The 24,307-nt window shown below is 54.2% G+C and overlaps 1 protein-coding gene across 3 annotated transcripts in view; it reads right to left on the bottom strand.

The window, feature by feature from the left end:
* Window positions 1-24,307, bottom strand: part of NACC2 (NACC family member 2) — a 71,559-nt gene that overhangs the window by 27,962 nt on the left and 19,290 nt on the right. The window contains exons 1-2 of one of the 3 annotated variants that reach the window (XM_060101095.1): window positions 4,547-4,873; window positions 2,244-3,190 (exon numbers count right to left, since the gene is read on the bottom strand). In XM_060101095.1, coding sequence (XP_059957078.1) covers window positions 2,244-3,129 — 886 coding nt within the window. In that variant the 5' untranslated portion in view covers window positions 3,130-3,190; window positions 4,547-4,873. Of the gene's footprint in view, window positions 1-2,243; window positions 3,191-4,084; window positions 4,346-4,546; window positions 4,874-24,307 lie in introns of those variants that run through there. The other 2 variants (XM_060101096.1, XM_060101094.1) reach the window with 2 other exon arrangements.

Genomic DNA, 24,307 nt, shown 5'->3' with positions numbered 1-24,307 from the left:
CCACCTCCAACGCTCCCAGGGATGTGGGATGAGGGGCTCACAGGCCTTGGCTGACCTGTGCCTGGCCCCAGTAGGACCCAGCAGCTGGTCTCAGTGCAGGAGGGGCTGGTGAGAAAGCGCAGTCACAGTCAAGGCAGTGGGGCAGCTCGGTCTCCCAAGCCGCACCCCGGGCTGTCCTCGGCCCCCTCCCTTGGCTCCTTGGAAAATCCAAGGGTGCAGGTGGGCCACAACTGTCCAGGTGAGGAGAGGGTCCAGGCTCATGCAGCCAGAGGGGCAGGTGCCCTTAGACGGGCTACCGCCCTGCACCCACACCCAGCAATCCCAACACCTGTGGAGTCTCTCACCATCTCGTACACACCAAGGCCCGAGGCCACACTGGCGGGAAGGGGGCCATACAGGGAGGACCCGGGGGTGACACCTTAACTAGGGTCCTCTCCTGGTTTGGCACTGTACCACCAGGGACCACCAGTGGGCAGCCCCGCCCCTGGGCCCTCAGCAGATTCTGTCCTGACTCCTCCGTTGAGCCGTCCAGCTGCTGGCATTGGGCGGGGGGGGGGGGGAGGGGGGGGCGGCGGTCCTGCAGGGTTTGCCCTGAGCCCGTGTAGCCTGTTTTCCTGGGGAAGGGGCTTGGGAGCCACCCCAGCTCCCTCTGGCCCAGTCTGGGTGCCAACAGATCTTTCTACCCCTGGGGGCTGTCAGGGAGATGGCGGGGTCAGGCAGAGGAAACTGCACACGGGTGGTTCCCAGGGTCCCGGCCAGGCCTAACCCACACCAGAGCTGCGGGCTTCTTGGTGTCAGGAACACCAAGCCCTCCCCCCTACCACTAAGAGGAAAAAACCCAGTCCAGACGGAGGTGGTCTGTGTGCTAGTACCCTGCACAATTCATACAAATATGACAAAACGCATTCAAATAAAGTCATGAGCCCTGGGAAAACCAAGGCCCAGGGCCCCTGTGGGGGAGCTGCCCAGGGCAGTGCCTCCCCCGCAGCTCTGAGAGGGACCCTGAGAAGGGCCCACATCAGCCAGACCAGAGACGGAAACCCAGCCGCCCAGTGCCACATGGGGACCGGCTGTCCCAGCAGCCCGAGCTGGCCAGTGCACCAGGCTCCCTCTGCTCCCGCCCCCCAGGACTGATAGACCAGCGCCCGCCTGGAGGCGGAGGAGTGGAGGAGGAGGGGGAGAAGGGGCAGCGTCGGCCCCATCAGGACGCGAGGACGTGGTGGGTCTCTGGGACAGAAAGAGTCCCCAGACTGCCCTCTGGGGCCCCAGCTCTGGGATGCTACTTCCCACTGGCAGCACGCATCCGGGCCAGTCACTGGACACGGGCCCCGCATGCAAATCAGGACAGGCAGCGGGCCCAGGCACACAGCCAGTTTTCGGGGAACACAGAAGGCAAGGGGACACCTGACCTGGGGCCTCAACTACGGGACCCTTCACGTAGCAAATCCTGAACCGTCTCTGGCGATCGTGATGCAGTTTACAGGCAACACCAGGCATCGCAAATCAGTGCGTGTTGGGTTTACAGATCCCAAATGCGGGAGTCCCCCCCAAAACAAGTTGAGGGGCAGCATGTTCAGTTCAAGAGGCACCCTCTGGCCGGCCACTTGGTGCTGGCCCCAGGGAGACGGCCGCGACTGTGAGGGGCCCAAGGGACTCTCTGGCCTCCCTGAGTCAGAGGGAAGGCAGAAGCACGTGGGTGGGGAAAGGGCTGAGGTCAAAGGCAGCGAAGATGGGCCTGCCGGGGCAGGCACCTCAGCGACAGGGACACTGAGGCCTCAAGCAGGTGAGTGACCAGTCTGGGTCACACACTGCCCTGTGAGCCCTCAGGCAGGTCCCTGGTCCACTGAGGGCCTCAGTCTCTTCATCAGCCCGGTGCAAGCCAGGGATCTGTCCCACACGCTACACTGCGGCTGAACTTTCCCGTGGCCACTCATCTCACCCAGGATGAGTTTAAAGTCCTTAGCTAAGGCCCTGCAAGACGGACCTGGGTCCTGCTCCTGCCAGCTCATCTAGTCTGGGCTGGGGACTGTCCCCGAACACCTGCAGCACAGCGGCCACCCTGAGCTGTGCCCCCGGGGTGCCCTGGCCCCCGGACGTGCCCATCTCCCTGCCAGGCTGTGAATGCCATGTGGTAAGGCCAGGCTAGCCTCAGTGCCCACACAGGAGGTGCCGGGAGGTCCGCCCGTGCCCGCAGGCGGGCGGCCGCAGTGGCGGCGTGGGCACAGGCCCCCACCACGCGTTACCTGCGTAGCTGCCCGTCGCCTTGATGTACATCTGGCCGTACTGCTCCTCCACCATGGTGTCGTAGGCCTCGTCATCCTCCTCGTCCTCCTCGTTGTGGTAGGAGGTGGGGCTGTCGGTGGTGGGCAGGCTGCTGGCGCCCGGGCTGGTCCGCTCCCCCTGGGAGTACTGCGCCTGCTGGATGCTGGGGATGAGGGTAGCCAGGCTGGGCACCCCGTAGTAGGAGACCCGGGGCAGCTTGAGAGGGGCCGTGCCTGCCGCCACCGCGGGGCCCGTCGCCACTGTCGCGCCGTCCCGGGTCCCCGTCTCCAGCGGGCGCTTGGGGGCCAGGCCTGGGCCTGCAGCCAGCGGCAGCTCCATGGCTTCGTGCTTGACGCGGGTTAGCAGCGGGATGGGCACAGAGGGGGACACGACGTAGGGGGGCGCGGCGGTGACCGGCTGCAGCTGGTTGCAGGGGCTCTGGGGCTCGGAGCTGGTGTCCTCGATCATAGCGGTCTGCGAGTCGCAGTGGGGTGAGCTCACCTTGAACATGAGGTCCGTGCCGCGCTCCACGATGTGCTGGATCTGCAGGAAGCCGGCCGTGTACATGACCACGAGCTGCTCGCTGGCCGCCATGGTCAGCCTGCCCGTGTAGCAGAAGGACAGGATCTGCTGGAAGCAGGCGGGCGGCACGGAGCCCGGCAGCTCGAAGGCGCTCTTGCTGTTCCCGCTGAACAGGTCGCGGAAGTAGAGGCTGCTGGCGGCCAGCACGGCCCGATGGGCCTTGAAGGCCTGGCCCTTGACCACGATGGACACATCGCAGTAGAGGCCCAGCAGACGCTGCTCGTTGAGGCAGCCGAGCACGGTGTTCCCGAAGTTGGGGATCTCGATGTGCAGCATCTGCGACATGGCGGGCGGGGGCGGCAGGTGGGCCTCAGACTCAGTGCGGGAGCGGCCGCGCGGGGCGCATCTGCGGGAGAGAGGGCGCCGCGGTCAGGCTCGGGCTCCCGGACGTCCAGCGGCCCACCGGCAGGGCCCCGCACCACCCCGCTCTGCCCCAGTGCCCGGGCCCCCCTCCGGGGCACCCCAGACCCTCCAGCCGCCACGAGCCAGACCAGGTGTCGCCGCAGACCCGGCTGACGGTGGGACCCTGGCAGGGCCGTCAGTGCCACCCAGGATGCTAGAAGCCCCAGCTGGGTTTCCAGCCGGGGTGGGGGGGGGGACCCACACCACTCTGGGACGCTCCCAGAGTCCACCCAGCAGAGTGCGAAAGCCCTCGGGGCCGGGAGACACCCTGTCCTGGCAGAAGACGAGAACAGGCCTGCAGGCGGCAGACAGACAGGAGGACGGGAGGACGGGACGGGGCGGTCCACCCACAGCACTGGAGGGGCGAGGGCGGCAGGCCCGCGTCCGCACAACTCTTCTCCCAGGAAAAAGTTAGCAGCAAAGGAGCCCCTTGCCGCTTGTCCCCTGGGAGGGGCCCGAACCCAGAGCGAGGGGCAGGGCACCGCGGTGTGTGTGGCCGGGGTCTCGTGGTGGCGGGCTGTTTCTCGGAGGCTTTGCTTTCGGTTTGCTTTTCCCCTTTTCCCTAGAGCAGCTGTGCAGAGGGCCCGCCAGGGGGGGCATTCTGCCCCGCCGGCTGAGAAGCCGCCCCTTCGGCCCTCGGGAGAGGCGGGCAGGAGTGGCTGCCCAGGGAAGTGAGCTGAAGCTGGGAGAACTCAGCCTCTCCGCCACCTCTGCTTGCCCTCCAGGCAAAGGAGACCTCGAGCCAGAGGGGCTCCGAGCCGCGCCCGGCTCCCCCAGCCCGAGCTGCCTCGGGGACCCGGCTGCCAGCCCAGGAGTTGGGAGCCTGCCGCAGCCCCACCTGCGCGCCCTCCCGGGCCCCCAGCTCCCGATGCCGGCCGATCCCTGCTGGCTCGCTCCCAGCCCAGGTGATTAAAGGGGTCGTGGGGAGACAGGGGAGGGCCGAGCAAGGGATTGGCCGTGGTCGGGATGCTGCCGGCCCGCCGGGTCTGGAGACGGGGCTCCCGGGCTGTGGATCTGGTGTCCGACTCAGAGAAGCGGGGCCGGGACGGACGGGCCGGAGAAGGCGCCGGCCCAACTCCGCGCAGCCGGCGCCCGTACAAAGGGCCGCTCGGTCCCGCGGGAGCAAAGTGCGGGCGGCCACAGAGGCGCCGGGCGGCCGGCGGAAGGAGGGCGGAGCGCCGGCCCGGCCGCCGACAGGAGTTGAGCAGGTGGGCGGCCGCCCGGGGGGAGGGCCCGCAGTGCCCCCGCTGCGGAGAAGTTGCCGGCCTGGCCGGTGGCACCGGCGGCAGGGGAGACCTACCTTTGGCCGCTGCCGCCGTGGCCCCGGCACTGCCCACTCAGCCTGGCAGGGGCAGGCTCGCCCGCACGCCGGCCGCCCGCAGCCGCCAGCTGCTCCGGGAATGCAGCAAACGGAGCGGGAGCCCTTGGGGTGGGGAGGGCGAGAGGAGCTGCGGGGGGAGGAGGAGGGGGAGGCGGGGGGGGGAGGAGGATGGGGGGAGGAGGGGGACAGAGAGTCTCGGCTGGGCTGGGCCGCGGCTCAGCTGCACCCAGCCCGGCTCTCCGGGGCAGCGCACAGCATCTAAATGAAGAGGCCGGATGCAGACGGACATTCAGGCAGCTCTGGGGAATGAATAGCCGCCTTTGATTTGGGAGCCGAAGTAAATGCCAGCTCCCAGCCCCGGCTTTAAAAACAGTGGAGTGTTGGTGCCAGAGGAATGCACGGCTCCGGGTGTTGGTACAAGACAGACTTTTGATGACTCACTGCAATGCAAACAAAGATGGCAGAAATACTGTACTGTACGTGGAGAGACGCTTCGTGGTGCCACGGCAACTGAGACAGCCTGGAAATTTATAGTGCAGTTTTGCATATGAATTACCCAGTAAACTGCCACCCTGCCATCCAGTACAGCCCGAGTGTCAAAGCATTTAAACTATGCCAAACAGTCTGCAGGGCTGGCAGAGCGGCCTAACTCCTGCAGTGCAAGGTTGGGGGGGGGGTGCCGGGTGGGGGCCGGCGAGGGGGGCAGGGAGGCCAGGGGGTCGGGGCAGACAGGGCAGAAGCTGGGTGACCAGGGGAGGAAAAGAAGGGAGATGAGAAAATGAGGCAGAAAGAGGTGAGAGCAAGGGGCCAGGGAGGAAGAGACCCAGCCCCCCTTCCCCCAGCGCCCTGCGGGCCCCAGTGCCCGCCTTCCCCCCTTCTTGGGGTCCCAGAGCAGCAGACCCAGCTAGTCCGGCCCCAAAACCCCAGGTAATCACCCTGTCCCCCAACTCCCCAGCCGGGGCAGCTCTCTTAAAGAAGTACAACTTTGTGATTACAACCGGGGGCCAGGCCCGTGGTGACCAGCAACCAGGAGCCCCAGAAGGACCCGCCCTAGTCCCTGATGGACCTGCCCCAGAGAGGTGGTAGCAAAGGCAGTGCCCTCAGGTGACCCGTGTGGCCGGGCCACTGGTGCGGGGTCCACAGTGTCCGCCGTCTACTGAACCTCTCCTGGGCGGGGCAGCCGTGCGGTGCACACTGCCTGTTTTGCTGCAGAGGACGGCACCTTGTTCTAGGCTCAAGCCCCCACCTGCTGGACAGCGTGGGCCCTGGGGCAAACCACTGGCCTGCCCAGCCTCAGTTTCCCTGCTTGCCACCAACTGTGGCAGCCTGCGAGAAGGGGCAGGGTTGAGAGTGGACATGGCCCAGAAAGGTCTGTGTCCTGCAGCGCCCAGCACGGCCACCATCAGGTGATGCTGGGGCAAGGCAGGGGGGCTACAGGCAGCACCCCCCCACCGTCCCTTCGGAGGCATCCGGAAAGAAGGAGCCATCTGGCGCCTGCCCATTCACACACCGTGGGCTCAGCTTCCGAGACCAGATAAAAAGCTGCTGAATGGAGAGAGGGAAGAAGTCCAGGTGTAGGGAAGCCGCCCAGCGAGCAGCGGCCAGCAGAGGCGGCTTGGTGCCTCCTGCACGGGGTTGCTGACGACTCGAGGGGTGACGGCAACACAGGCCCGCACGTGGAGCATTAACAGAAATGGTCCCCGCTCGGTGCTCTGGGGACCCGGGGGCTGTGTGGGGAGAGAGAGCGGGGCTTGGCCGGGCTTCCTCCTGCTCGAGGCCTATGTGGGGCGGCCACCATCTCAGCACCAGCCAGGTTGCACATGCTGGCTTGGCCTCGGCCACCAGGTGACGGACCGAGGGCCCTTACGTACCGCACTCTCGGGTCCACATGGATGCCCGGGTCTGCACACCTCCCCTCACCCCCACTGGGTAGCCTTGCCAGGCCCCCCAGACTGGGCTGTGTCATCCTGGTGGTCCCCCTTTCCTGGGGTCCAGGAGAAGCCCCCTAGCCCCAAGATGAGGGACTGGGGCCTCGGGGGGCGGTGGGGGGGCGGTGCAGGCACAGCCCCATGTGCCTGCCCAGCCACAAAGAGGGGCAGGCTGGGCACACATGGAGCCAGTGTGGAGAAACCCCGGGACACTCAGAGGCCCAAGGACAGTGGGGCCCGTGATGGGGAGGGAAGGGCAGGGGCCAGCCCTGGCCTGGGTGCAGGGCACCCCGCCTTCCACCGCCCTACACGAGCTCTCCCCTCTGCTGCGCTGCACCCAGGCCCTCCCTGGGTGGAGGAGAGCTGCCACCTTCAGGCCCCTACTTCACTGCCAGCTCCACAGGGAAGTCCCTCAGGTGCCACACGGGAGCTTGCTGAGGCTGGGAAAGTCTGTCCGATGCCTGACGGGCGTTTCACCCAATGCTGGGCTCAGCCAGGGAGGGCCGCAAGAGAGGGGCTGTGCGGCCCAGGGACACAGCACAGTGGGGCGGGCCGCCACGGGGCCCCGTCACCCACCACCGGGAGCCTCCCAGAGAGTGAGGTGGGGCCTCCTGAGCCAGATGGGGGCGCTCGTGCCGTGAGAGGGGAGGGGGTGACCAAGCCTGGCTGGGGTGGGTGGAAGCTGCAAAGGTGCAGTGTGCACTGGCCCCCAGAGGGTCCCAACTGCCCAGGGCTGGGCAGGGAGCAGCCAGGATCTGAACTGAGAGCGGCGGGGGACAGCGAGGTCTGTGGAGCCGACCCTTCCAAGAGCACCTCCTGGGTTCCGCTGGGAACCACCCCACATGCCAGGCCTGGAGCCAGCCTCCTCAAATGCAGGTCCTATGGCCTCCAGCAGAGGACTCCACGTCTGGGATGCCCGCCTGGGAGGGGGGTCACGTTCACCCTCCAGTGGTGACCACAGGGTCGAGGCAGACGATGTTATGAGGAGAGCGCTCGGCTGGAGACCGGCACACGGTTAGAGACCGGCACACGGTTAGAGACCGGCACACGGTTAGAGACCGGCGCACGGCTAGAGACCGGCGCACGGCTAGAGACCGGCGCCCGCCTAGGCCCCGTCTGTGCTTCATGGGTCTGCCCCCCGGGGCTGTGGCCAGACCGTTCACCCAGAGAGGGGACCATCCTCCCCCTGGAAGGTGACGGGGCTGTCTGGCCCCGGGGATGGGGACAACCAGCCCTGTTGTTGCCGTGTCCTCAAGCCACCTGTGCGGGTGAGGCCGCCGCCCCACGGCCCAGCCCAGGACAGCCCAGCACGAGCTGGTTTCAGGTTGCTTTCTTAGAAGCCTCGGCCGGAGCGAGAACAAAGCTGAACTTTAGGAGAAAAGAATAAAATAAAGGCTTGGCTTACACACCCAGGACTGTGAAAGCAGGACGTGCCGAGGGCCGACCCATGGGCAGTGGCCGGAGAGGAGAGGGGCCAGGGGCCTGAGCTGGCCTCCCCTGCCCAGCCCTACACGACCTCCTTCCCCTTCTGTGCCTCTGTTTCTCCACCCCCTGCTACCCAGGCAGCACCACCTCTTCTGTTTCCCTCCACAGCAAGACTCCTGTGTCATCCACTCACGGAAGGTCCTGAAGAGCCGGAGGGAGCATCTGAGATCCTATCTTTGTTCATCCTGGCCATCCTCAAAGCCACTGCACCACGGAACCCTCCCCCTCATAATGCCCTTCAGAAGGGAACCCACTTTGGGACATAACAAAGCCAGAGTCCAGCCCCTGCAGTTGTGCTAGCCTCAGGGGAGGCCTGTTCCACACAGACTCTAGACCTCCCCAGGAACAGTGGTGGTGGGGGGTGTCTCTTCTCTGTGGACCCTCCCTTAGGAACGGCTGGGATTATGGGCTGTCCACCAGAATGCCTCCCAGCCCCCGGCGGGCCATGCACCCACAGGTGGCCGAGAGAAGGATGTGGGGCTATGAGCCCCAAGAGCTGCAGACACGCATGCACACAGGGGCCAGGGGGCGTCAGAGTCCAGCCTCCCCCACCCACCCCCGATCCTAAAGGGCCTGCTACGGCAGGGGCACGGTGCCGCGCGGGAACGCAGCGTGTAATTTCTGCAGGAGCACCACCAGCGAGGGAAAAGGAGGCGAGACAAATTAAATTAAATTAAATTATTTTGCAGGATTTAATTTTACCAATCTAATAAGTGGACTGGACCTCGGCAAACGCACAGCCATTAAACACAGCCACCGCAGGGGAAGAACGGGGCAGGTGTGCCCGGGAACATTCTGGCAGCAGAAAAAGGACCCCCTCTCACCCCCCAGCACCTAGCCCCCAGCTGGGGGCCCATCCCCGTGGCAGCCCCGCTGCCCGGCCGTTGGCCATCTCAGGACCTCGGGAGAAGCCGGCCTGGCAGCAAGGCCACCTCCTAAAAGGCAGGGCGCTCCAGAGTTGGAGCCAGGCTCCAGCGGCCACATCCCCCAGGGCCGTGTCCTGCAGGGAGGTGGGCAGGTTTCTGAGTCAGCACGAACACACGTGGGCTTGTCGGGGCATCAGGAATACCGCCCAGGCTGCCCCGCGGAGGCTGTCAAGAGAGCGTGGGCGGGGCGGGGTGTCGCTCTGGACAGCAGCCATCAGAGCGACGGCCTTGCTTTCCGATTCCGATTACGGTGCAGGCTCCAGTTACCAGGCTCTCTGGCACCCCCATCTGCAGTCCCCCGTTGATGCTCTGGCCCAGCTGTGAGCGCTGCTCCCCCGAGGGGCAAGGGGGAAGTGGTCTGGGGGCTGACCCTTCGGAGGTCCAGGTGGTTGTCTGAAGTAAGGCTGCCCGGCTCGGGCGTGCCAGGCCCCCTGAAAGCTGGGCGAGGCACCAGCCTGCTTGAGCCTCAGGTTTGCATTAAACTTTTAATATACCACAAAGCAGGGCTGGGCTGTCAGGGGGCCAGGCTGCTAATGGGAGGCCCCGGGCAGGGAACCAGGGCTCCAGGGTAGGGTCTCAGCTGCTCGGAGCCCCTCCCCACGGTCCCGACGTGTGTGCTTGCCTCCCAGCCCCACCCCCTCCAGGTGGGTGCAGAAGAGGAGGCTGAGGTACCCAGAGGATGAGCTTCCTGCCCAGGCACCCCCCTCCCCCGCTGCCTGCTTTCAACACCCATGATCCCAGGCACCCGAGGTCATCAAGAGGGTGGGGACTGACCCTGCTAGACAGAGGGACGCTGAGGCCTGGACTTGCCCCGGGCCTCCAGGACTCTGCTGCAGAGATGAGAATTCCACCTCAGCCTCTGCGCCTGGCTGTCCTGGAGTCCCCTGTGCCCGGGGCAGGGGGCGCACAGGCCTTCGAAACCTCAGGGCCACTTGGGTCCCGGGCTGTGGCCACACCTCCAATACACCCCGCCCCCCAGCTCACTGAGCCCCAGCCTGACAGGCAGAGGCAAGAGGCCTCCTGTGTTCAGCCAGGCACCTGGGCAGCCTCCACCCAGACCACAGCCTGGACCGGTATCAGGCATAAAAGCCGGTTTTAACTGCACTAACAAATGTTTGCCTAGAAGCTTTTTTTTTAAGGGCAGCCTGCCAGAATCTGCAAATTCAAAAATGTGCTTATCAGTCCGTCCCCTGCTGCCCCGGAGGGAGCCACAGATGCAGGGCTGGTCCTCAGAGAGTTCCCTGCCGGCCCTCCAGACAGCACCCCCAGCCCCCTGAGGGCCCAGGGCACTGGGTGCGGCACCCACAGCCAGGCCCCATCAGCCCCACTGGCCGCAGGACCATGGGGGCTGGGCGGGGGCTGGGTGGACACCCTCCCAGATGGGACAGCGGGCCCTGCGTCACACAGCACGTGGCCCATGCGGTGGGCTCTGAAGAGGGTCCAGCCTAGGGGTCTAGGTGGCCCATCCCATCCCATGTGCGGGGGGACAATGCAGCTGAGGCTCCTTCCGACATGCCACCGCCCACCAGGCATGACTGCTTGCCACCAACACGCCAGCCTCTGACCCTTCGCTCAGATATTTCGTGCGGAGAGGGGGTCGGGAGCCAAACAAACAGGGCGTGAACCTAAAGAAACAGTAGCGGCCGGCCCAGAGGGAGGGCAGTGGCCCCCATGAGCCCACCCGCCCACCCTGCACCCACCAAGTCCATGGACTAGCCATCAAATGGTTCCAGAAGGCTTGGGAAGAATTAAGCAGTGTTTTGAACAGAGCCGACAATCTCTCTCACCCGTCTTTGTAACTTAAATACCGTAAGCTTGAAGAGCGTGCCCCTCGGGCATCGTTTAGTAACTTAAAAAGCCAGATCCATGCCTGCAGACGGCACCCTACGCCTCCCTCGCAGGCTGAAGCTGGGTCTCCCCCCTGCACCCAGGCTGGGGGCACTGGGGGGCCGGCACTGAGGGGCCCCTGGAGCCAGACTCGCCCCCCTCGGCTTTATAGCACCTTGCTGTCCCCTCCGAGGACTGACGGGGGTCCTGAAGGCGGCCAGGTCCCGGGCGGCAGGTGGAGGGGGCGCGTGCCAGGCCCAGCCGGTCACCCAACTCATTAAGGACGGCGCCTCCGCACACACTCCCATCTTTAATATTCATAGCTCCCCTCATCTGCATATCATGCCATAAATAGTCGAGGTAAGACACAAAGCTCCCTGCATTTCTAATTATGCTTAAAAATCTAATGTAAATCAGACCGACACAGAAATACTAAATCAGCTGCTAGGGTGCAGGGTGGGGGGGGAAATAGGCTGAGACGGGGTCACGGCACACCAGCTCCCACCTCCACGCTCCCGTCAAGGTGGTTGCTGGCGGGCGCTGGCCCAGGGCACCCCCCACCCCACCCCACCCCCGGCCTGGAGCTGGGCAGCGGTGTCCCAGGCCACTCCGTAGCCAGCCTCACCCCTGCGGCCCTAAAGAAAGAGACAAGTGTGGGGCAGGGGATACGCCCACGGCACCTCAGGGACCCCGCCGCTCCTCCCCTGGGGCCGGCCAGCCTGTCCCACCTTCTCCCGAGGGGCTTCCGTCACCGTGCCTCCTTACCCTCCACACTGGAGGACACCCAGCCACCCACCCCACCCAGGGGCCCAGTTCCTGGGCTCCCCTGCATCCACATTTAACTGGCTCTCCAGATGGATCTGAGTCCACAGCAGAGGAGAATCAGAGCAGATGCGCCCCCAGCCCCAGGCAGTGCCCCACTCTGGGGATGGAATTTGGCAGGCAGGAGGCACAGCCAGAGCACCAAGCCACTGAAGGGCTTGGGGACAGGCCTGGACGTGAGAGTGGGCCCCCTGACCCCCGAGGGGGCTCCAGCCCTGCCCGGGCAGGAGAGGCCCGCGTGGGCCTCGGGCCTGCCCTCGGGGCCCAGTCCCCCTGTCTGCGGGGAGACACAGCGTAGGGGCTACAGAGCTGAAGGCTCCGGGCAACTCAGAGCCCAACACAGCACCAACCCTCACGGGGTGGGGCACCAGAGGGGCATCCGGGGCCCTGGTGGGCGGCACTGGCACCAGATCTCAGGGTCCCTGAGGGCTGGGGTGCAGCTGGGGCAGTGGGGGCACCTGGGGGCAAAGCTGCTGCCCAGGGAGCCCAGGCGGTGCGGAGTCAACAACAGGTGACCCGGCCTGCCTCAGAGCACACGTCTGTGTCCGTTCCTGCAATCAGACCCCAGCACCCCGGCCCACATGTTCCCAGGCAGCCCCGAGCACTAGCGCTCAGCACACACCCTGCCCAGCCCTGGCCCCGGCCCCCCCAAATGCAGCCTGGAGTCAGGGCCCCTGGGCTGGTGCACCTCTGCCTGTCCTGGGGTGCAGAGGCGGGGCCCCCAGAGGGACCCGCAGGACACACAGGCCCGAGTGACACGGGGGTTACCCCACTCTGCCTTTAGAGAGAGACGCAGAGATGCCTGCTGCCCGCATCTGCCTGGCATCACGCCCAGACCTATTTTTAAGCCCATTTACTAGAAATCCCACAAATTAAAGGAAATACGGATAATGCAGTAAGAATCCTGGGGGCCAAATAAAAGCTACACATAATTGTCCTCGTGCTCCAGAGTGAGAATCTCAACCACAAAACCAGATCTCCCCGAAGCACCCCTGCGATGCAGACACGTCCTGGGTGAGGAGGAAAGTCCAGCGCGCAGGCTGAGGCTGACAGCAGGGCCATAAAAGGCAGTTACCGGTATGAAAAACAAAGACCATAAATACAAACACCCGACTTTACAGCCGGGGAACACCTATCACCGGCAGCTACTGACAGCGTGTCGGGTGGCGTGTTCTTTCCTAGAGGTGCGTCCAGGCTGTGGGCAGGACCCCTGCTCCCGCTCCCGTGGAGGCAGCTCCTCCGTGGGGCAGGCTGGGGGGCGCCAGGCAGGGATCAGGGGACCGGGAGCCTCCCTCCCAGCACCTGGCCACGGCCACAGCTCTGTCGCTTCTGCCCCCCACCCCACCGAGTTTCACGTGGTTCCCAAGACAAGCCAGGAGGTGGGGGCTATGGAGACCCAGATCTCCAGAAACCAAGGCTCAGGGAGGGGACCAGCCAACTGGGTTTGCCCGGGAACGGGGTGGGAGTTCCGTGGGCACCCCAGGAAGGGCCAGGCCCCCCAGGACAAGCTGGTTGGCTGAGGTGAGAGGTTGAAATGCCTCTCACGTGGTCCCCCAGGGTCAGGCCCAGGCCTCCTGGCCTCCAAGGTCGAGGGCCGTCCTGTAGGCTCACAGGCTCGCCAAGGCCTCAAAGATGTGATCAGGACAGAGGACAAACAGCCAGGTCGCTCCTGGGTAAAAAGCCTCAAAGACGCGCCTGGGTGGGCACCAAGCCCCTGCAGACCCTCAGGAGCCCCAGGCGTGTCCTCCCCAGCCCTCCCCAGCTCGTTCTACCTGCCAGGTATCTAGGTATCCAGGTATCCGCTATCCAGCCGCCCCTTCACCAGAACCTCCCCCGCTGCAGCCTGAAGCCCACCAGCCCCGGACACACCAGGCGCCCTGAGAGACTGTGGGTGTCGGGGGCTGTGCACAGGTGGAAGGGGAGCCCGGGATGGGGAGGTGGGTGTGTGCATCTGTGTGTGTGTGTGAGAGAGAGAGAGAGAGAGATGTCCCTGAACCTACACGGTTCATCCTGAGCTGTCACTGGGTGGGGATAAGGCCCACCGGTCCCACCACTTTCTAGGATGGAACAGACCCCCCCCCGGGGGGCTCGGGAAGAGGAAGCAATGCCAGGTGGGTCAGCTCTGCCCCAGGCCTGCTCCCCTGACCGCCCTGGAGGTGCGGGAAGCCACAGCCACACACTCATATCCCGCCAGACGCTGGGTGGTCTCCTGCTGCCTGGGGGGGTGGGCGGTGCTCCTGATACACCAGGCACACTGAAGTGGGTCACGGGTCCCCCCAGCCACTGGGACCACAGCAAGGGCCCTGCAACCGACACCGCTGAGTACTGGGAACTTGACTCACTCAGATGCTTCCCCCGCTCCACAGAGCACGAGGCTGATCCTCACGGGGACCTGGCCGTGGAGGCATCACCTGGGAGCCCAGCCTGCAGGAGAGGCTGGTGGCAGAAAGAAGGGCAGAGCCCCTGCAGCACCTGCTCCAGCAAGACCACCCCGGCCCCTGGCCCCGACGCCACCAGGTCGGGAAAGGCCGGACGGAGAGGCTCTACCTGCCCTGTGACGGGCAGGCAGCCGGGTGGGGGGCAAGCTCACGGGACACGCAAACATCAGCTCCAGGTGTGTGGGTGACGGTTCACAGATTATTAGAAACTTGGAAGTTAAGCAAAATATCGACTGCTCGACGCTTCACCATCACAGGGGCTGCCCAGGGGATTATCCAAGGACGAGGACCACTCTTCTGCCCGGGCTCTGCCTGGGCTCTGTCCAGCGACGTGCACACTCATTCATTTTTTCGTCCAGGAAAGATGCAAAGATATCTCTCCATAGAAGAGACACCCCCAAAGGTTACGGGTTCTGCCCTGCAGGACATCAGCCAGTTTAGGGTCGGGCCTGGCAGGTCCAGAACATCCCGCCCCCTCCCCGGGGGGGCCCACCCTGCCGCTTCCTTCACGTCGACGTAGACACGGCCCTGACATGCACTCTCCCTGTATCTATAGGAGGGTCCTGTTTACAACCTTTAAACAACTATACCTGACAGGTACCCAGGTGGACTCGCCTGCAGGAACAGTCCGAGCTGGTTGGTGGCAGTCTGTCAGTCCACCTGTATCCTAACGTGTGGTTTGGGCCACGTCCCTTTTCTGCGGTGAGGACCAGGGACGAGCCGTTACTGGGACCACTAGGCTGGTCTCACAGCCACGCTGTCCAGACCACCCCAAGGAGGCGGCAGCGAGTGGGGAGACTCTGTAGGGAGGATGACGGGGTCCTGTCTGTCCCCACCGGTCATCTATTTGTCTATTTGTCAATCAAGGAAATAGCTCATGTCCCCTGCAAAGGAAAATATCTCTCGGAGACAGGGAGAAGAGACATTTTCCATGTTTATTTCTGACCCACGGCTGAAGCGGAGGGTCCCCTGTGTCTAGACTCGAGGGAAGCCCTACCTTCACACTGAGGGTGGAATTTTTTCCTCCCTCTGAAGAGTATCCAGGAATTACAGACTCTTAAGAGCTGCGTCCTCGCCGGCTAACAGATGAGCAGTTTTATACGCTAATCTTTTCAGAATTCCCAGAACATAAACGTAACTTCTAATATTTTAAATGAGTTAGCATGTAAAGGGGAGGGGACCCTTTTCAGAGAAACCACTAGACCAAAAAGCACTTCCACATAATACCCCAAATTCCTGCAATCAAGGGGAATCCTGGGCAAATCAGACTGCTTTGATAATGGGTTAAAAAGACAACACAATGTCTTTTCCCTGATTTGTAAATCCAGCGCATATTTTAGTTTTAAGATCTAGATGTGTTTTCTCATGAAGAAAGGAGTTAATCTGAATTTCCTAAACTCCATATACTGTTTCAACCAGAGAAGCTAGCATCTCTTTTACATGATGCTCAAGATCACGGAAACTATAAAATTATAAAGTCAACTATATTGAAGAATTCTGACACGCTGATATCAAAGTTAATTGTGACTATGTAATACTGGAATACTGCAGTGTTGCTTTAAAACCTCTGTCAGATAAACAACACAAAACAACAACAATACAAAAACAAACAAGACAAAAAAAACCCTCTGTCAGACGATTCTAACATCTGTCATCTAAAAACGCACAGCACATAAATAACACATAAAAACACTCAGAACCTAAAAAATACTCAACCAGCTAGGAATGGGGGGAACTTCCTCAATCTGATAAAGGACATGTGTGGAAAACCCACAAGTAACATCGTAGCCCACGGTGAAAGACTGGATGCTGTCCCACTGACCTCAAGGACAAGGCAAGGAGGTCAACACTGTACAAGTTCTACATCTGAGTGAGGGAAATCAGGCAAGACAATAAAATAAAACACATATAGTTGGAAAAGAAAAAGAAAAAAGAAAAACTATCTCGATTCACAGACGACATGATCTTGTACAAAGAAAGTTCTAAGGAATCAACCAAAAGACTATTAGAACTAAGAAACAAGTTCAGCAAGGTTGTAGGATATAAGATCAATAAACAAAAATCAAATGTATTTCTATACACTTACAATGAACAATCTGAAAATGAAATTGAATAAGAAATTCCATTTATAATGACAACAAAAAGCATACAAAACCTAAGAATAAATTTAACAAAAGTAGTGTAAAACTTATACTTTGAAAACTACAAAACTTTGTTGAAAAGATCTAAAGATCTAAATAAATAGAAAGGCATCCATGTTCATGGATTAGATCTAATATTGCTAAGATGGGAATACTCCCCAAATTGATCTACAGAGCAAATGCAAACCTAATCAAAATCCCAGCTGACATCTTTGTAGAAATTGACAAGCCAGTTCTAAAATTCATATGGAAATGCAAGGGACCCAGAATAGCCAAAACAATACTGAAAAGGAAGAACAAAGTTAGAACACTAGTACCTCCCAATTTCAAAACTTACTACAAAGCTACAGTAATTAAGAGAGTGTGGTGTTGGTATGAGGATAGACATATAGATCAATGGAACAGAATTGAGAGTCTAGAAATAAATCCATGTGTCTATGGCCAACAAGGGTGCCAAGACCATCCAGCGGGGGAAAAAGTGTGTTTCAACGTATGGTGCTGGGACAACTGGATATTCACATGTTAAAGAATGAATTTGGGCCCTTACCTCACACCATACACAGAACTTAAAGTGAATCAAAGATCTTAATGTTAAGAGCTAAAACTGTAAAACACTAAATCTTTGTGACCTTAGACTAGGCAGTAGATTCTTAAACACCAAAAGCACAAGAAAAAAAAAAAGATAAATTAGAATTCACAAAAATTAAACACTTTTGTGGTTCAAAGAATACCACAAAGAAAGTGAAAAAACAAAAAATGGGAAGGAATATCTGTAAATCATATTTCTGACCAGAGACTTGTATGTAGAATATATAAAAAAACTCTGGGGCTTCCCTGGTGGCGCCGTGACTGAGAGTCTGCCTGCCGCTGCAGGGGACAAGGGTTCATGCCCCGGTCCAGGAAGATCCCACATGCCACGGAGCGGCTGGGCCCGTGAGCCATGGCCACTGAGCCTGCGTGTCCGTAGCCTGTGCTCCGCAACGGGAGAGGCCACAACAGTGAGAGGCCCACATACCGCAAAAAAAAACCCAAAAAACTGACAACTCAACAGTAAGACAAATAACCCAATTTTAAAATGGGTAAGAGACATTTCTCCAAAGAAAATACATAAACGTCCAATATGCATATGAAAAGATACTGAACATCGTTAGCCATTAGGGAAATGCAAATTAAAACCACAATGAAATAGCATTTTACACTCACTAGAATGGCTATAATAAAAAACACATTAAAAATGCAGGTGAAGATCTGGCGGGATTGTAAAATGGTGTAGCCGTTTTTGGAAAACAGTCTGCCAACTCTTCAAATGGTTAAACACAGAGTTACTACATGACCCAGCAATTCCACTCCTAGGTATCTACCCAGGAAAAGTGAATACATATATTCACGTAAAAACTTGTGTCTGAATGCTCATAGCACCGTTACTCATGACAGCCAAAAAGTAGAAACAACTCAAATGTCCATCAATGGAAGAATGGATAAAGAAAATGTGGTCTATCCATATAATGAAATATTGTTTAGCCCTGAAAAAGAATGAAGTACTGTCATGCTACAACATGGGTGAACCTCAAAAATATCATGCTAAGTGAAAAAAGCCAGACACAAAAGGTTACATGTTGTATGATTCGATTCATATGAAATGTCCAGAACAGTTTATGGAGACATAAAGTAGACCAGTGATTGCCTAAAACTAGGAGTAGTGAAGTTAGGGAGGGATGGAGGAAATGAGAGTGACTGATGAAAGACAGGGGGTTTCTTTCAGAGTGATGAAAATGTTCTAAAACTGACTGTGGTGATGGTTACACAACCCTGAATAGACTAAAAACTACTGACTTGTACACTGTACGGGTAAATTATATGGTATGGAATTATATCTCAATAGAGCTGTTACTTTTAAAAAACACACTCGTGCTTTGTGACCATCTAGAGGGGTGGGATAGGGAGGGTGGGAAGGAGACGCAAGAGAGAGGAGATATGGGGATATATGTATATGTATAGCTGATTCACTTTGTTATAAAGCAGAAACTAACACACCATTGTAAAGCAATTATACTCCAATAAAGATGTTTAAAAATAATAATAATAAAATAAAAAACACAGACACAGGGCTTCCCTGGTGGCACAGTGGTTAAGAATCTGCTTGCCAATGCGGGGGACACAGGTTCGAGCCCTGGTCCGGGAAGATCCCACATGCCGCAGAGGAACTAAACCCATGTGCCACAACTACTGAGCCTGCGCTCTACAGCCCACAAGCCACAACTACTGAAGCCTGCACGTCTAGAGCCCATGCTCCGCAGCAAGAGAAGCCACAGCAATGAGAAGCCGGCACACCACAACAAAGAGTAGCCCCTGCTCTCCGCAACTAGAGGAAGCCCACATTCTGCAATGAAGACCCAATGCAGCCAAAAATAAATAAAATAAATAAATTTTTTTAAAAAAGGAGGACTTATACCCTTCTTAAAAAAAAATACAGATACATCAAAATAAAATTTTTTTAAGTCTTCAAGTGACCCACAGGAAGGCAAGGAAAAAAAAAAAAGAGAAACAATCAAGAAGAAAAAACAGAATCAAAAAATAAAATGGCAGGGCTTCCCTGGTGGCTCAGTGGTTGAGAGTCCACCTGCTGATGCAGGGGACACGGGTTCGTGCCCTGGTCCGGGAAGATCCCACATGCCGCGGAGCAGCTGGGCCCATGAGCCATGGCCGCTGAGCCTGCGCGTCCGGAGCCTGTGCTCCGCAACAGGAGAGGCCACAACAGTGAGAGGCCTGTGTACCACAAAAAAATATAATAATAAAATAAAATGGCAGATTTAAGCCCTGACATATCAATATTTCCATTAAATGTAAATGGCCTAAATGGACCAATTAAAAGACAGAGATTGGCAGAATAGATTTTTTTAAAGACTCAATTATATGCTATCAACAAGAAACTCACTTCGAACACAATGATAAAGGCAAGTTAAAAAAATATATATATACATATATATATGGCTGAATCACTTTGCTGTACACCTGAAACTATGCACTTTGCTGTACACCTAAACTAACTTGATTTAAATCAACTATATTTAATAAAACTTTGAAAAATTAAAAAATAAAAAGGGATAGAAAAAGATAAATCATGCAAACTTAAAAGAAAACAAGGGTTTCTATATTAATATCAAATAAAGCAGATTTCAGAGCAAAGAAAATTATCAGAGACAGAGAGGGACATTTCACAATGGTCAAGGGGTCAATCACCAAGAAGACATAGCAATCTTGTGTATGTACCAGACAACAGAACAGCAAAATATATGAAGCACAAACCAGTAGAAAGAGAAAAGAGAGTTGGGGACTTCAAAACCCTCTCTTGAACAACTGAAAGAACTAGAAAGTTAATCAACAAAGATACAGAGAACTAAACATCAACTAACAGGATCCAATCGACATTTACAGAACCACCCACCACAAAATAGCAGAATACACATTCTTCTCAAGTGCCTATGAAACTTACACCAACATCCTGGGCCAGGAAACAAACTTCAAGAAATTTAAAAGAACTGAAATCATACAGAATGTGTTCTCCAACCACAGTGGGATCAAACTGGAAACCAATAACAGAAAAGTAACAGGGAAATCTCCAAACACTTGGAAACAAGCAACATTCCTCTAACTCATCCATGTGTCAGAGAGGAAGTCTCAAGGAAATCAGATTAAAAGAAAATGAAAATACAATATATCAAAACTTGTGGGACACCACTTAAGAGCTGTGAGGAGAATTTACAGCACTAAGTACATGTACTAGAAAGAAGGAAAAGTTTCAGATCAATAACCTAAGCTCTCATCTCAAGAACCCAGAAAAAGAACAAAATGAACCCAAAATGAGCTGAAGGAAGAAAAATAATAAGAGCAGAAATCAGTAAGACTGAAAACAGAAAATCAGTAGAGGGGGAAATCAATGAAATGAAGAGCTGGTTCTCTGAGATCAATCAAATTGACAAGCCTCTAGCAAGACTGACAAAGAAAAAAGAGAAAAAAGACAAATTAATTACCAATATCAGAAAGGTATTGGGGGTATCACTACAGACCCTGCAGATGTCGAAAGAATAATAAGGCAATAATAGGGACAACTTTAACACATAAACTTGACAATCTAAATTAAATGAACCAATTCCTAAGGGGGGGGGACTACCACAATGAACAGAGCATTCAAATAGTCTTATAACTATTTTAAAAGTTGAATTTTTAATTTCAAAATTCTCAAAAAAGAAATCTCTAAGCACAGATGGTTTCCCTGGAGAACGCTACCAAACATTTAAAGGAAAATCAGCACCACATATATACAATCTTTTCCAGAAAACAGAATAGGAAGGAACACTTTCCAATTCATTTTATGATTTATCCCAATACCAAAACCAAAGATGATACAAAGAAAGAAAACTACAGACTAGGGTCCTTCATGATACAGATGCAAAAATCCTCAACAAAATATTCACAAACAGATTTTAACAACATTTAAAAGGAATTATATACCATGACCAAGTGGGATTTATTCCAGGGATGCAAGCTGGTACAATATCTGAAAATCAGTGAAACCACATGAAAATATCATTCAATGCATAAGAAGAATTTGACAATATTCAACATCCATCCATGATAAAAACTCTCAGAGAATTTCCTCAACTTGATATAGAGCATCTACAAAAATCTTACAGTTAACGCCTTCTCCTCAAGATGGGGAACACAGCAAGGATGTCTGCTCACCACTCATACTCAACACAGTGTAATGAAGCAAGAAAATGCACACAGATTGGAAGGAAGAAATAAAGCTGTCCCCGTTTGCAGATGACAGGGTTGTCTTCATAGACAACGTCACAGGATATAAGATAAACTGTATTTCTTTGTACTAGCAATTACTAAAATTAAGAATACAATACCATCTACAATCACTCAAAAAAAATATACCTACATGTAAATCTAACAAAACACGTACAGGACTTACATGCTGAAAACTACAAATTACTATTGAAAGAAATCTAGGTCTAACTAAATGGAGAGACATACCATGTTCATGGATTGAAAGACTCAACACAGTAAAGATGTCAGTTCTCCCCAAATTGATATACAGGTTTAACACAATTCCTTTCAAAATTCCAGCAAGATTTTTTGTAACCACAGACAAGATTATTCTAAAATTTATACAGAAGGGCAACAAAACTAGAATAATTAAGACCATTTTGGAAAAGAATTACATGGGAGGAATCAGTCTACCTGATTTCAAGACTTACTATATAGTTACAGTAATCAAGACTGTAGTGGGGGGGACTTCCCTGGTGGTGCAGTGGTTAAGTGTCCACCTGCCAATGCAGGGGACACGGGTTCAAGCCCTGGTCCAGGAAGATCCCACATGCCGTGGAGCAGCTAAGCCCGTGCACCACAACTACTGAGCCTATGCTCTAGAGCCTGAGAGCCACAACTACTGAGCCCGCGAGACACAACTACTGAAGCCCACGTGCCTAGAGCCTGTGCTCCACAACAAGAGAAGCCACCGCAATGAGAAGCCCCCGCAGTGAGAAGCCCGTGCACTGCAACAAAGAGTAGCCCCCACTTGCCGCAACTAGAGAAAGCCTGTGCACAGCACTGAAGACCCAACACAGCCATAAATAAATAAATAATTAAGAAATGGTAATTAAACAAACAAACAAAAAGACTGTATGGGGATAGACAGACAGGCTAATGAACAGAATAGATAACCCTAAAAAAGACCCACAAATATGCCTAACTGATGTTTTACAAAGATGCAGAGCAATCAGTGGAGGATTGCCTTTTCAGCAAGTTGTGGTGGAACAACAGCACGTCCAGAGGCAAAAAAAGTGACCCTGAAGCTAAACCTCATGCTGATACAAAAATTAACCCAGAATGGAGAAGAGCCTAAATGTATAACTTAAAACTAGAAGAAAGTATAGGAGAATATTTTGGGGATCTAGGACTATGCAAAGAATTATTCCATAAGGATAAACTGATAGACTTGATGACTTTATCCAAATTTAAAACCTCTGCTTGGAACCCCCCAAATGCAATAATGTTAAAAAAAAAAAACAGAATCTGGAACAAGACAAGAATGCTCACTCTCACCAATCCTATTCAACATAGTATTGGAAGTCCTAGCCACAGCAATCAGACAAGAAAAAGAAATGAAAGGCATCCAAATTGGAAGGAAAGAGGTAAAATTGTATGCAGATTACATGATACTATATATAGATAACCCTAAAAACTCCACACAAAAACTACTAGAACTGATAAACAAATTCAGCAAGGTAGCAGGATACAAGATTAACATACAAAAATCTGTTGCATTTCTTTACAGTAAAAATGAAATATCAGAAAGGGAAAGTAAAAAAAAATCCCTTTGAAAATCACATCAAAAAAATAATATACTTAAGAATAAACCTGAAAGACTTATATGCTGAGAACTATAAAACACTGACAAAGGAAACTGAAGATGATTCAAAGAAATGGAAAGATATCCCATGCTCTTGGATTGGAAGAATTAATATTGTTAAAATGGCCTTACTACCCAAAGCAATATACAGATTCAATGTAATCCCTAACAAATTACCCATGACATGATATTTTTCACAGAACTAGAACAAATAATCCTAAAATTTATATGGAACCATAAAAGACCCGGAATTGCCAAAGCAATCCTTAGGAAAAAGAACAAAGCTGGAGGCATAACCCTCCCAGACTGCAGACAATACTACAAAGCTACAGTAAGGTGTTGGCACAAAAAAACAGACATATGGATCAATGGAACAGAATAGAGAGCCCAAAAATAAACCCATACACCTACAGTCAATTAATCTTCAACAAAGGAAGCAAGAATATACTTTAGAGAAAAGACAGTCTCTTCAGCAAGTGGCATTGGAAAAGCTGGACAGTTGCATGTAAATCAATGAAGTTAGAACACTCCCTCACACCATACACACACACAAAAAAAACTCAAAATGGCTTAAAGACTTAAATATAAGACATGATACCATAAAACTCCTAAAAGAGGACATAGGCAAAACATTCTCCGACATAAATCATAGCAATATTTTCTTAGGTCTCCCAAAAAAAGGGTGTGGAGAGAAGGGAACCCTCCTACACTGTTGGTGGGAATATAAATTGGTGCAACCATTGTGGAAAACAGTAGGGAAGTTTCTTAAAAAGTTAAAAATAGAGTTGCCATATGATCCAGCAATCCCACTCCTGGGCAATATACCCAGACAAAACTATAATTCGAAAAGATACATGCACCCAATGTTCATAGCAGCACTATTCACAATAGCCAAGACATGGAAGCAACTTAATGTCCATCGACAGATGAATCGATAAAGAAGATGTGGTATATATACATACAATGGAATACTACTCAGCCAAAAAGAATGAAATAATTCTTCATTTGCAGCAACATGGATGGACCTAGAAATTATCACACTAAGTGAAGTAAGTCAGACAAAGACAAATACCATATGATATCACTTATACGTGGAATCTAAAATGTGATACAAATAAACTTATTTACAAAACAGAAACAGACTCACAGACATAGAAAACAAATTTATGGTTACCAAAGGAGAAAGTGGGTAGGGAGGGATAAATTAGGAGTTCAGGATTAGCAGATACAAACTACTATATATAAAATAGATAAACAAGATTCTACTATATAGCACAGGGAACTATATTCAGTATCTTGTAATAAACCATAATGGAAAAGAATATGAAAAAGAGTATTATAGTATCTTGTAATAAGCCATAATGGAAAATAATATATATATATATATATCACTTTGCTGTACACCAGACACTAACATATCATAAATCAACTATACTTCAATTAAAGAAAAATCACAGGAGAATATTGATAACATGAAAAAAATTTGCAGTATGTTAACTGAAGACACCAAACTGTAAAACCAAATGTATGCTTAGAACCTAGTTTTTAAAATAAATAATATACATACACATGTGCTGGAAAAAAGAGAGAAAATTGGCTAAAGTCATGGAAACTTCTCATGAAAGAGGACACACAGATGACAAATTAGCACATGAAAGATGTCCACCACCTTTAGCCATCTAGGAAATGCAAATTACTACAAACAGATGCACTACAGACCTATCAGAATGCCTGAAACGAAAAACAGCAACA

The sequence above is a fragment of the Mesoplodon densirostris genome, chromosome 6 (genome assembly GCF_025265405.1).
Source record: "Mesoplodon densirostris isolate mMesDen1 chromosome 6, mMesDen1 primary haplotype, whole genome shotgun sequence".
NCBI lineage: Eukaryota > Metazoa > Chordata > Mammalia > Artiodactyla > Ziphiidae > Mesoplodon > Mesoplodon densirostris.
This window is presented reverse-complemented; position numbering and strand designations above follow the sequence as displayed.